This window comes from Hevea brasiliensis, chromosome 17, assembly GCF_030052815.1.
Source record: "Hevea brasiliensis isolate MT/VB/25A 57/8 chromosome 17, ASM3005281v1, whole genome shotgun sequence".
NCBI lineage: Eukaryota > Viridiplantae > Streptophyta > Magnoliopsida > Malpighiales > Euphorbiaceae > Hevea > Hevea brasiliensis.
Genome location: NC_079509.1, coordinates 35,712,704 through 35,727,623, shown reverse-complemented (window position 1 = coordinate 35,727,623; position 14,920 = coordinate 35,712,704). Strand labels below are relative to the sequence as shown.

General features: G+C 33.8%; 1 protein-coding gene across 2 annotated transcripts in view; it reads left to right on the top strand.

Annotated features, from left to right (window-relative positions):
- Positions 1–14,920, top strand: part of LOC110632417 (formin-like protein 13) — a 70,490-nt gene that overhangs the window by 19,005 nt on the left and 36,565 nt on the right. For both annotated transcript variants that reach the window (XR_002490663.2, XM_021780639.2), the window contains exons 7-12: positions 44–142; positions 302–343; positions 549–629; positions 717–767; positions 870–951; positions 4,228–4,322. Coding sequence is in view for 1 of the 2 variants with exons in the window: in XM_021780639.2 (XP_021636331.2) it covers positions 44–142; positions 302–343; positions 549–629; positions 717–767; positions 870–951; positions 4,228–4,322 (450 nt within the window). In the remaining variant the exon portion in view is untranslated. The remainder of the gene's footprint in view (positions 1–43; positions 143–301; positions 344–548; positions 630–716; positions 768–869; positions 952–4,227; positions 4,323–14,920) is intronic.

Sequence of the window (14,920 nt, the reverse complement as noted above, 5' to 3'; positions counted from 1 at the left end):
AATGTATTCATTACCCTCAACCTAACCCATGGTAAGTTTACAGAGTTCAGTGCTTGCTCTTGAGGATTCAACTTTAAGTGCAGATCAGGTTGAGAACCTCATAAAGTTTTGTCCAACAAAAGAGGAGATGGAACTACTGAAGGTGAATAATTTTTGGATAATATTGTGCCCCATCCTATATAATTCTTGCTTTGAACTTAAAAATGGTCACTATTTATCCTATGGTCTCTGATCAATACAACAATCAGTAGCATCAAAATGATACTCTCATCTATTTCATGTTTTACATTTTTGTGTTTAGGGCTACACCGGAGAAAAGGAAAAGTTAGGAAAATGTGAACAGGTCTGTAGTGTTATATTTCTACTTGATCATTTGTCTTTTCAAAAAATATGAGCAATTATTGATTGAAATCCAATAATTACATGTGGAAAAGAGTGTTATTAATATGCAACTTAATAAGATCAGCCATGTGTGTTGTATTAAGAAAAGTGTGCGTGTGTGTGTGTTTTTTTCCCCTGATTAATATGTGAATGGGTCTTTTTGACAGTTTTTCTTAGAGTTAATGCAAGTACCAAGAGTAGAATCTAAGCTCAGAGTCTTCTCATTTAAGATGCAGTTTCATTCCCAGGTTAGAAGATGAATTCAGTTGTCTGCTTGCTAATTATTCTCAGTTTTGTGTTAAGTACAAATCTGTCCTTTCTTATTTGCCATTTAGGTTTCTGACCTTAGAAAAATCCTGAATGTGGTGAATTCTACTGCAGAAGAGGCAAGTTATACTGCATTATGCCTTTTTTTTTTTTGCAACATATCTTTGGTGATTGTTCATGTTTTCGAGACATTTGTGTCATGCTTCCAATGCTCTTTTCAGATCAGGAATTCGGTGAAATTGAAAAGAATCATGCAGACTATTCTTTCATTAGGAAATGCTTTAAACCAGGGAACTGCTAGGGGTAAGTCAAAATTTTTGCTAGTACTGTGTGTTGATGTCATCTTGTTCATCACAATTTACAAAGTCATCCTGTTGTACTTACCAACTGGAACCAAGGTTGACATGAAATATTACATTAAAGACCTCTAAGGACACCACCCTTGTGCTGGAAATTTATAAGAACATAACTGCCTTTACTAAAAAATTTGGGTGATGAATCATGTGCTTTGTATCATTCTTAGAACATCAACCATTAGCAAATGGTGAAACTATTAAGTTAGTGATGAATGCAGACAACCAGTTATACTTATGCATTGATAACTTTATTATAGTTTCTGGAAGAGTTTTTTAGTGAATGATTCCTGATTTTTATTTTAAAACATCATGAGTATTATTATCATTTCAATATAATTATTGTTATCAGTAGCATTATTGAACCCTTACAGACTAGATACCTAAAGGAACAATACTCTTTTATCTTTTAACAAATTATAGACAAACCTGAAAAAATATAAAAAGTTGAGCTGCTGTTTAATTCTATTTTTTCATTGTTCATCAGGTAGATTATATAATTGTTAATGGCATTTTGTGTGATGGATGTTAAGAACAATGCAAGTTTAAGCATGTTGCTCTTTGCTCCATACCTTCACTTATCACTAGGATGTAGAAAGTAATCTCATATATATAATGAATGAATGAGAAATTGCACATGGCCAAAAATAAACTGAACCTAAAATAGAGTCAAAATAAATTGTTCCCTTCGACTCTGCAGTAATTAAGGTAGCTAAGCCTCACTCTTGGAGCAGCTGTTTATGGTCATTATAGACAAATCCCTAATGAACACCATTGGATTTTAGGTTACTATTAGCTCTGTCCCTTTTTTTTTTTTTTTTTTGAGTAATTTACAGCCAAGTCCCTGAGGTATAGCCAAACTCACAAATTAGTCCCCGTTTTAGGTTTGGGTAACAATAGGTTCTTAAATTTCAATTCCATTAACAACAGAAGGAATTTGCTGTTAGTCTAAAAATATCAGATTGTTGCCCAAACTTATCAGGCTGTAAAACAAAATAAGAAAAATGAAAATATTAGATTGTAACCCACCTACCTTCCTTTCTGCTTCCTCCTTAGCAAGCTTCTCTGCTACAAGCTTCTTGTGCCCCAATAGCACTGGTCCCCACAAATCAACCAAAGCTTTCACATTCTCCATCTCTTCAGCCAAAAAACAAGAAAATTGATGTGGGTATGCACTTGGAACTTGGAATTTCTCTTTCGTGTGGATGTGCACTTGGAACTTGAATTTCTCTATCTATTTTTTTTTTAAAAAAAACCTCTTATGAAAGAGAAAAAAAAAGTAGAAAATAAAACTAGTAAATGAAAAATAAAACAAGACAGCCATTTTATAGACGCCCAAGACAGCCATTTTATAGACGCCTATGGAAAATTTGCATAAATACCATGAAATCAATAGACAACAATACCTTCATCGAATTAAAACCTAAATAAAGAAGACAAGAAGTTGACAATGACAGAGGCTTCATATGCCACCTAATACAGATTTTTACATGATATGCCATTGGAGCCCAATTTGAATAAGGCTTTTACAAATAGCACTATTCAAATCTCTATTCTTATATGATAATCATCGAGCTTTCTATCAATTGTTCAATGAGCCAAAAGACCAATGATAGTAGAAAAAAATAGAGATGAAAGAATCATAAAGGAAATGCAACTAATATAGGCTACTTTTACCACTAAAGCTAGAAGTTTTGTATTAAGAACAACAATTTATCCAATACCCCTTTTTAAGTCGTATAGATGGAGATGCAAAAATAGTGTAACATGTGGAGGGAAAGTAGGAAAGACATTCTCGCCTTTCCAAGGGCAATTTTGCCATTAAAAAAGGTTTTATTAGTTATACTATGGATTCAAAGATTGACTAATGGCAAATTGGCCATCATAGAAGGAACAATTTGTGATATGAACCTGTCTAACTCCACCTCAAAAGCTAGCTCACAAGGGGAGGTTTGCAAACCCATATATATAAACACCCAAGACCTCCCTGCAGAACCAATGTAGAACGCATCATTCCTGACCCCTTTAGACTGAACATCCTCGTGAAGCAACCAGGGTCATGACTCGCTCACCCTGATCTATCCCGAAGAATGTTAGGGAACCTTTGTACATGGCCCACTGACCCATACACAGTGAGGCTCTGATACCAAATAATATGAACCTGCCTAACTCCACCTCAAAAGCTAGCTCACAAAGGGAGGTTTGCAAACCCATATATATAACACCCAAGACCTCCCTACAGAACCGATGTGGGACGCATCAATTTGTTTAATGGAATTGAAACGTAAGGACCCAATCATTACCAAAACTTAAAGCAAGGACTAACTTGTGGGTTTTGCTATATCACGACGATTTGGCTGTAAACTATCCTTTTTTTCCCCATATAGTGATGATTAGCTATAAGACAATTTATGCTTGTAAACTGTCCATACTGTACCATGACATCTAAATCTCATTTTGCATTTTTTGTGCTTGCACTACTTGGCCCCTTGGCCCTCTCTTGAGCTTACTTGAGATGCATTATAATGCCAAGTGATGTTTATGTTACTAGTCTAGATGTTAAGACTTTCCATATAAACCTTACAGGTTTGACATACAGCAATTACATAACATAACAAGCATTAGGTAATAGGATTTAAGGGGGCCAAATAACTTTATCTTCCAACACATTGTCTGTGATTTTTATATCTTAGGGAAATAGTGCCATGTTGGCCGAAACATCTGCAATGGGTGTTATGCTCTATGTCACTAGTGGTGTGTTAGCCTAATAATTCTTGCAACAACCATTTTTGTTTCTCTTTTACCTTTTCTTAGCAACCCATCAACTCTTTATAGCTATTATTCATTAAAATGTTCCTTTAGGCATATACTATATTGATAAATCACTTACGTAGTTTAGTTATTGTTTTATTATTATTTTTTATTTAAGTTAAGTTGCTAATTTTGTCAACAAATTCATGCTAGTGGTGGCTTATCAAGTCATACTTAGTCAATGACACAACCAATTTGATTCTCTTATTGGTAACCTTGCCTTTTTTGTCACAGCTTCTGGATCTCTATTTGATATCTTTTCCTAGCCTTTTTTCAATTATGTATCCATATCTTGATACCTTTCACATTTTTATGTTATGGTAGCTGACATTTTTTTAATTTTGTAGTATTATCTTTTCCTTTCTATTGATAACTCAATTAATTCTTTCTGTTATTGATTTGCAATTTTTTTTAGGCTCCGCTATTGGATTTAGGTTGGATAGTCTTCTCAAACTAACTGAGACACGAGCAAGGAATAACAAGATGACTCTCCTGCATTATCTTTGTAAGGTATAAATTTTTACTTATCCTTGGTGAATTTGTTTGGTGAAGATTTTTTGTGACATTGACTTTTACTACTAAGGTATCTATTGGAATCTCAATCCCTACATCAAAGGGATTATTATTCTTTCTCCTTATATATATCTTGTTTCCTATTTGTATTAATTCCATTAAGGGTCTGTTTGGATGAGGGTGAGAAAGGGGTAAATAAAAGAGAGGGGTAAATAAAGGTGAGGAGGGGCAAGTAATTATTTTACCTCTGTTTGGGAAGAGGTGAGTTAATAGAGGGTAAAGGTAAGCCTTAGCCTCCTTTACCTCTCCAATCTCAATTTTTTTTATACCCCAATTTGGGGTGTAAGGAGGAGTAAGGAGGGAGAGATGAGAGTTATGAATATTTCTATTTATACACCCCTTAAATTTATAGCTCCTTCACCTCTTCCAAAACATAAAGAATATACATTATCTCTCATTACCTTTTCATTAATTCACTCATTCTTAAATATGAGATTTTTTTTTATTATAACCCTCCTTCCCTTTACCCTTCCATTACTTACGCTTCCCTCACCCCATCTAAAAAGACCTTAGATTAGGTTTCCTTGTAAAAGTAGGAATCTTGTATATAAATAGGCATATGTACAAAGTCAATGAAAAATATAGAAATTTCTCTTAAATACATTAGTTTCATCATGGTATTAGAGCTTTCGATTCATTAGAGTAGGCTTTAGTATTGTTGATTGGTACTATTTACGTGCATTATTCACGAGTACTGGTCATGAGTACTATTCATGTGCACCGTTCACGGGTACTTTTCATCGGCACTATTCACAGCACATGGACCTCCGACTTTTTCAACTGTTCCTCGTGTGTTGCACTTCTACACAGCCGTTGTCCTTGATCTAACTATAAGCGAATATGTCTAAAATAGTGGATTACTCTGAAAGAACAAATGATATTAGCATTTTTTCCAATAAAGAAGGTCAATCCCTAAGGCGTTTGTTGTCTCAGCTTGAATCTCAATCTTCTGTTGACTCTTCTAATTTTGTTAAAACAGGCAATGCTTTTCTTGCCAATCTTGACAAATCTTGTTGGGTTATAGATTCTGAAGCAAACAAACATGTGACGTGCTCTTCAAATTAATTTTCTACCTATTCTCTATGCTCAGGAAAAGAAAAAGTTCGTATAGCGGAGCCAGCGAATGGCTCCTTAACAATAATTTCTGGTACAGGTTATGTTACATGCATTCCTAATATACATCTTACTTCAGTTCTTCATGTTCCTAGCTTTCTTATTATTCTTTTGTCTGTCAATTCCGTTACTCAAGCTCTTAATTGCAAAATTGAATTTTTTTCCTATTCATTGCATATTTTAGGATTTGAAAATAGGGAACATAATTGGTAGTGGTGGATTGCGAGATGGTCTGTATTTTTTAGATGATGGTTGTAGTTTCTCAAATCTTGAAGCAAACCAGGCTTTATTAGGACAGACTATGAGTGTTAATGAGGAGATTATCCAGTGGCATAGGAGATTAGGACATTTATCTTTTCTTTCTTTAAAAAGGTTATATCTTAATTTATTTAGAAGTTGTGACTCAGAATTACTAGTTTGTGATACTTGTGAATTTGCTAAACACACAAGACAATCTTATCCTTTAACAGATAATAGAAGTTTGGTCCCTTTTATGACTATGCATTCTGATGATGGAGACCTACTTAAACTACTTTTTTTGTCTGGATATAAATGGTTTGTCACTTTTATTGACTGTTGCATTAGACTGGCCTGGGTTTATTTGATGAGAAAAAAAAGTTAAGTGTTTTCTTGCTTTCAACAGTTTCGCAAAATGATTTGCACACAGTTTGATGCTAAAGTTAATAATAACTGATAATGTCACAGAACATGTTAATGGTGTTTTTCGTGCTTATTTGGATTTAAGTGGTATAGTGCATCAAACTAGTTGTGTCAAGACTAGTGAATAAAATGGGGTATCTGAAAGAAAACATAGACATTTATTGGATGTGGCTTGATCTCTTATGTTTACTATGAATCTACCTACATCTTATTGGGAAGATGCAATTCTTGCTGCAATATATTTTATCAATAGAATGCCTCTAAGAACATTGAACTTTAAGAGCCCTTGAGAGGTTTTACAGGGCCATAATTTTTATATTATTCCTCCAAAAATTTTGAATGTCTTTTTTGTCCACAAAATAAATGTTGGAAAGTTAGAACCTAGAGCTCTTAAATGTGTGTTTGTAAGTTATTCAGGTACTCTAAAGGGCTATAAATGTTATCATCCTCCTAATAGGAAATATTTTGTCAATATGGATATTACCTTTAGAGAATCTGAGTCTTATTTCCCTGTCAAATCACCTCTTCAGGGAGAGTGTAAGGAGGAAAAGGAAGAGGTATTTTTTCCTAATCAGGTTATTAGGCTTGGGTCATATCTTAGTAATGAGCCATCTAATTAGGACTAACCACCTTCTCAAAACTCAGGGAGATTAAATAGATTGAATTTGAGAACCTATATTTGTTGGAATAAAATAGATACAACCATTGAGCTTGATACACCTGATCAACCAGTATCCCTGGAATCAATTCCTGAAGAATTTGGTGAGTCTCCTTTACTTCATGATTCTATTTTTTATTTGAATTTTGCTATTGATAATCTTGATGTTCATATTGCTCTTAGAAAAAGAGTTAGGACTTGAACTAAGCATCCTATTTCTAATTTTATTTTCTATGACTTCTTGTCTCCTTCCTATAGAGCCTTTGTCTTGTTTTTTTCTTCTGTTTCTATACCACAAGGTTGGAAGGAAGTATGTCTTGATCTAAAATGGAAGACTGCTATGGTTGACGAGATGAAAACTTTGGCAAAGAATGGGACATGGGATCCTGTTACTGTACTTGATGGAAAAAAATCATTTGGATGTAAGTGGGTGTTCACTGTGAAGCACAAAGCTGATGGCTCAATTCAGAGATACAAAGCCAGATTGGTAGAAAAGGGATTCACACAGACATATGGGGTAGATTATTAGGAGACTTTTGCCCCTGTTGCAAATATGAACACCATCAGGATTTTATTGTCCTGTGTAGTAAATCTTGATTAGAATTTACAACAGTTCGATGTCAAGAATACTTTTTTGCATGGAGACTTAGAGAAAGAAGTATTTATGGAAATACCTCTAGGATTTGATGATGAAAAAACCCAAGGGAAGGTTTGTATATTGAAAAAGGCTTTGTATGGCCTAAAGCAGTCTCCTAAGGCATGGCTTGACAGATTCAACAAGGCTGTGATCTCTTTTGGCTTTTGTCAGAGTAATGCTAATCATACTTTATTTATAAAACATTGTAGAGGTAAGATCACATTACTTATTATTTATATAGATGATATAGTAGTGACAGGAGATGATGAGGAAGAAATTGCCAATCTGAAGCAACGTCTAGCATAGGAGTTTGAAATTAAGTGCTTGGGAAAATTGAGGTACTTTCTTAAGATAAAGGTTGCCAAATCAGATAAAAGGATTTTTATTTCTCAGAGGAAGTACATATTAGATCTTTTGGAAGAAACAGGTATGTTGGCCTGTAAACTAGCAAAATCTCCCATTGAGGCAAATCATAGATTGCAAGCTGGAGTTGGGAAATCAGTGGATTTAGGGAGATATCAGAAATTAGTTGGCAGATTGATCTATCTTTTATACACTGGACCAGATATAGACTTTGCAGTAAGTCTAGTAAGTCAATATATGCATGATTCTCGTGAATCTCATTTAGAAGCTATTTTTCGCATTCTAAGATATTTGAAATCTGCCACTGGGAGAGGACTTTTTTCAAAGCATGGACATCTTCAAATAAAGGCTTTTACAGGTGCAAATTGGGTTAAATCTCTTGATGATAGAAGGTCAATAATGGGTTATTGTGCTTTTGTTGGTGGTAACTTGGAGAAGTAAGAAATAAAGTATGGCTGCTAGATCCATTGCAGAGGCCGAATGTAGAGCCATGGCTCAAGGTGTATGTGAATTGTTGTGGTTATGTAAGTTAATGAAAAAACTGAAACTATCAGAAACAAATATTTTATACTTGTTTTGTGATAATAAAGCTGCTATCAGTATTGTCCATAATCCAGTTCACCATGATCGAACCAAACATATGAAAATTGACCAACACTTCATAAAGGAGAAAATTGTAGATGGATCATTGAGTGTCTCTCATGCGACTTCTAAAGATCAGTTAGCCGATATATTCACCAAGGGACTTAGCAGCAAAATATTTTATCCTTTAATTTTCAAGTTGGGCATGTGTAATATACCTGAATCAACTTGAGGGAGAGTGTTGGAATCTCAATCCCTATATTAAAGGGATTATTATTTCTTTCTCCTTATGTATATCTTGTTTCCTATTTGTATTAGTTCCATTAAATTAGCTTTCCTTGTAAAGGTAAAAATCTTGTATGCAAATAAGCGTATGTACAAAGTCATTGAAACATATGAAAAATACAAAAATTTCTCTCAAATACGTTAGTTTCATCAGTATCAAAGAACGAGTTTAGTTTTATGCCTAGTAGATCTACAACAAAGTCTTTCTGTTAGGAAGATTACTGAAAATTTATAAGGAGAGAAATAACAATCTCCACATGGTATTCGTTGACTTAGAAAAAACATGACAGAGTATCGGAGGAAGTTCTTTGATGGGTGTTAGAGAGGAATGGAGTATATATATAATATAAATGTTATTAAGGACATGTATGAGGGGGGAGGTGATGTAGAACAAGCAGAGTGCAAGAATCAAGAGAAACAAAGTCTCAAGATTCAAAGAAAGAGAAACAAATTCTCTAGAGAAACATATTCTAAAAACCACATTAATTCTCAATAATAATCATAATAATCAAATCTATAAAATTCCCTAGATAACACATTTATTTATAGTAAAATAATTGGTCCTATTACTACTAGGATTGGGAGTTCTTAGACAAGAAACCTTAATCAAATAGTAATTAAGAATTCTAGACAAACTTAAACTAGGAAAATAATAATAAACATAATGGAATAATTATATTATAGAATTCCTAAATAATAGAACGTTAAACTTCCTAATTCTACAATGAATATAATTCCTATGTTTAATGCTCTTCCAATACTGCATCATTCTATCATAGTTGGATAAAACTTGACCTTGAGCCTTAAAGTGTAGAAGAACTAGGAATTGAATTCAGAGAATAAGCAACCTAATCTTTGTGGACAATGGCGAAAGGGTTGAAACATAGAACTCCATTCTTTTCTTCACATTTCTAGTAGCATTGGAATAGATAAAATCAGTCAGAACAGTAATTGAAAGTCTCTTTAATTCATTAGGGACAAGGGAATTTGAAAAATTTTCAATTTCCATTGTCTTTCTTTGTTCCCAATTAAATTTTCTATGGTTTTTCTTTGTTTACTAGGATAAATTCTTCAAGCTTTTCATGCTCATTCACAATAGGTTCTTCAAAATTTTCCAATTTAGTCTTATCATCTTAGATTTCCACATGAGAAGGCTCAATAAGTTTGGGATTCCTTAAGCTCAGACTCAAACTGCTTTTTTAGTTCTTCAATTCTCATATGCAAGCTGCTTTTAGGATTCAAGTTGCTCTTTTCATTCTTGCCTCATATTTTTAACAACCTTTGATAACTCATAAAGGTCTACTTTCATTTTAAGCATGCTTGATATTGCAAGTTCTTTCTTCCATGTTTCAAGTTCTTTTTCCTTGACTTGTAAATGTTGTTTGATATCTCAACCAAAATATTTATTCATCCAATAACCAAGATTAGCTTATAGAAATCAATTTCATCTTGTAATTTTTCAATATCATCTTCCTAGTAATTGGCTTCATTTTTTAATTTCTCGATGTGATTTAATAACATGAACCTGCGTTTGAAGAAGCATACCTCACTGAAAAACTCGAATGTACGGCCTTTGGGAGTTGTTTCTGCCCAAAACAAATGCCAAAATGGACTCAGAATGCTGAAACTGAAAGAAAAATGCACTTTAACAAGCCTTAAGGTGCAAGGTTAGCAATTTTAAATTTTATAATCATAGGTTTCATACAACATGTATAAACACTTTATACTATTGCAAAAACACTTAGTTTTGATCATAAAAAATTACTAACATGCCTAATTAGCCATTTGGAAACAAAACCCCTAAATTCCTACTAGTTAGGGTTTAGGGAATTTCTTACCCCAATAGGCGTAGAATCAAATTCTAACCACCTAATCCGAGAAGTGAAGTCACCAAGTGTTGGCTCTCTAGCTTGTCCACACAAGCCCTTTGATCAAAGCACCTTTGTCTAAGCAAAACCTCTTAAATCTCCTTCCAAATGATTCGGCCGAGAATGGGAAGGAATATCCTTAGGTTTTCTTTGGTTACAAATAAGTGTAAGTAGTAAAAAACACTTTCTCAAGATCAAATTCAAGAGTAACAACAATTGAATCTCTTGAATTTTGAACTAGGAAGACTTGGTTGCCTTTCATGCCATATCTCATATGGGGTGAAAGAGACTGATTTGGAAGGGACTCTGTTAAGAATGTATAAAGTTGTCTCAAGCGCATATTCCCATAGGGAGATAGGAAGATCTGTATAGCTCATCATACTATGTACCATATCTAATGGGGTGCGACTTCTCCTTTCAGACACACCATTTAATTGTGGTGTTTCTGGAGGAGTCAATTGAGAAACAATGCCTTGTTCTTTTAAGAAGTCATTAAATTCAGTACTCAAGTATTCTCCTCCTCGATCTAATTTTAGAGTTTTAATACTTTTTCTGTTTGTTTCTCTACTTCATATTTGAATTCTTTGAACTTTTCAAAGGATTCATGTTTGTATTTCATCAAATATAAATACTCATACCTTGATTTATCATCAGTAAAGGTAATAAAGTAGTGATAACCGCCTCTTGCCATTTCTTTAAATGGGCCATATACATCATTGTATACTAGCTCCAAAATATCCCAGCTCTTAACCCTTGTCCAACAAAGGGAGATCTAGTCATTTTACCTTAAAGGCAAGAATCATAAGTTGGGAGTTGGTTCAGAACCCAACGAAGATAAAATCTCCATTTTCTCTGATTTTGTAATCCTATCTTCTGCAATATGACCTAATCTTAAGTGTCATAGATGTTTTGGACTTGATTTGATTTTAATGATGGCATTAAACTCAATTTAATTGCTTGGAGCTGTTTTGTAATTATTATCCAAATAATAAAAACCATCATATAAATTACCTATGCCAACAATTTTATTTCCAAAATAAATATTGCAAACATCATCTATGAATCAAAATTCATATCCATTACTAGTCAAACTAGATACAAAAATGATGTTCTTAAAAGTGTTAGGTACATACCATACATGATCCAAATACAAAACATGTTCATTTAGATACAAATATTTAGACCCCTTGGCCAAGGCTGCAACTGTTGCTCCATTGCCAATTCTAAGTCTAACATCCTGTACAACCAAGCTTTCATGGCTTGCTAGTTCCTCCATAGTAAAATATATGAAAACTTGCACTAGTATTTAAAATCCAAACTGTACATGAACTGTGAGTATTATCTGAATCTAAATAACAAGATATGGATATACCTTCAGAAGGTTTATCCTTCTTGTCTTTTAGAGCCACTAAATACTCAGGACAATTTCTCTTCCAATGCTCTTCTTTCTAACAATGGAAAAACTCTCTTGTCAGGAACAGCTTCAAATTTCTTCTTAGACTGGTTTTTGGCAATCTTGCTAGATGGACCGGGACAAAAGGTTTCTTCTTCTTATTACTTTTCTTCTTTTGGGACTTTCCAAAAGAAGAAGAAGCAACCAAAGCTACCTCATTTCCCTTGTTGCTAGGTATATTCTTTTGGGCAATGACCAGCAAATTAAGCAGACCGGTTAAGGTGCACTCCTATTTAGTCATATGGAAATTTGTGATAAAAAATACAAATGACTTAGGAAGAGACTGTAAGATCAAATTCGTCTGAAGCTGGAAGTTCATGGTGAAATCAAGAGCTTTCAACTGCTCTATCAATCTGATCATCTTATGAACATGGGCTCCCACTTTTTGTCCCTCAGTTATCCTCATCCGAAATAATTGCTTAGATAACTCATATCTTGCATTTCAGCTGTGTTCACCATATAACTCTTGTAGGTGATCGAGGATCTCAGATGCACTATGCATCTTTTCATGCTGCTTCTATAACTCATTGGCCTTAGAAGCCAGCATATCGCACCTAACCCACATGTCGTGCTCTTTCCACCTATCCAAGGTGTCCTTTTCTTCCTGTATGGCCCCTTCAGGTAAAGGACCAGGAACCTTTGAATCTAGAACGTATCCTATACGCTCTAAATTCAAGACAATCCTCAGATTTCTTAACCAATTCGAGAAGTTTGGACCAATTAGCCTGTTATAGTCAAGAATGCCTGCAAATACGTTAGATGGTTGTGGTTGTGTGCTCATTTTATCATATTATACTGCAAAAAATAACAAGATTCCAATTAGCATATTGTATCAAGTATATTTACCATAATGATTATGGTTTTTTAATCAAATTGATCCTTCCACTAATTTAGCAAATCCTACACTTCAAAGTAGGGAACGGAAATCCCAATTGAGGTAGATTTCTAGTGAGTGATTGAATTCTTATAAATTGTTAATCATCCTCAAGTACATCTATTCTTGTAATCGTAACAATTCATAAGTGAGTAACTCTTTACTCATCACATCTCATGTGAGGTTTAATCAATTTATTTGGCCCCTAATGCTCAAAACCTCAAGTACATCCATTCTTGATTTATCTTGCATTAGTTAAGTTGAGCCCACTCAGTCAACAAATATGCAAATTTGAACCTTAATGACCTCAGGTATATCCATTCTTGGCCACGAAAGTATTTACATACTCACAACATCTCATGCTTAATAATTATTTTAAGAAGATTTCTTAAACCAAACTCACAACATCTCATGCTTAATAATTATTTTAAGAAGATTTCTTAAACCAAATACATCATTCCTATGTAACCATAACCAACAATGTAAATGTTTAAAACTTCTTAAATAATTACCTTAGTGGAGGGCCATGATGCAATTTTCAAAATTACACCATTACCAACTTAATTATTTTATTGGAAGATTGTCTTAGCCAACCTAGTTACTATTCGGTCTCACTTTGCACATTAACCATTTTGCATGCATATCTCATACACATCATGAATATACATATCTCATACATATATTCATCAAAATGGAAAAGTAATAGGCATGATCATGGACTATTCTACGGGAATTCAACCCTAGCCATAAGGATTGAATTCAACCCTAGCCATAAGGATTGAATTCAAGGGCATCCTAGTTTATCATTCATCTATTTGCAGCTTGCTTTGACAATCTTCAAGTCTTGAAGCTTGTACTCCCACTGATCTCCATCAATGTATTGAACTCCATATCTTCTTGTGAAATCCACCAAGCCAATTACAACATTTATCCTTGGCATACCGAAGTGAAAATTACAATAGAATGAGCATACAAGCTCAAATAAATAAATTACAACTTAAGGCTATCACAATAACTTTATGATACAACCCTTGTAAAAAATTAAAAATGACTATTACAATCCCATAAAAATAAATAAGAACACAATCACATTGGTTTACTAAAGTCCATGATCATCCTTCATGTTAATATCCACACATTCAACACTTAAACATGCATTTTAATTTCAAATATCTCATATTCAAAATTAAATCTACCAATCATAAATCTCATTCACAATCATGTTATACTGATTTTGGGACTTAAATTAAACATTTTAATCACTAAGAAAAGTCTTAAAACTTGATCAAACGCAATGATTACATCATTGGCCGAATGGTCTCACCAACTTGGCCATGATGGTGCTTCACTCAAAATTCATGATTTTTCTTGGTTTCTAATGGTTCCAAACTATATCTCATACATGTTAAACACCATTAAACAAGTAAATTCATCAAAACAAAATTGTTTAGCCAAATCCAAATTTTGGCCGAATGTCTTTTCCACCATAATCTCATCATGGCCGAATGACATTAATACAATTTCATTTGAATTTTTGTTTTGTTTCTAATTGCATCTCATGCAACATACAATTGTTCCACATATCATATGACATGATTAAATATTCTTAATGACAAATTAGGGTGGCTCTGATGCCAATTAAAAGAAAAATACACCTTAATAAGTCTTAAGGTGTAAGGTTAGCAATTTCAAATTTTATAACTCTAGGTTTCATACAATATACATAAATACTTTATACTATTGCAAAAATACTTCATTTTGGCCATAAACAATTACGTAGGAAACAAAACCCCTAAATTCCTACTAGTTACGGTTTAGGGAATTTCTTACCCCAATAGGCGCAGAATCAAATTCTAACCACCTAATCCGGGGAGTGAAGCCACCAAGTGTTGGCTCTATAGCTTGTCCACATAAGCCTTTTGTTCAAAGCACCTTTGTCCAAGCAAAACCTCTTGAATCTCCTTCCAAATGATTCGGCCAAGAATGGGGAGGAATATCCTTAGGTTTTCTTTGGTTACAAATGAGTGGAAGTAGTGAGAAAC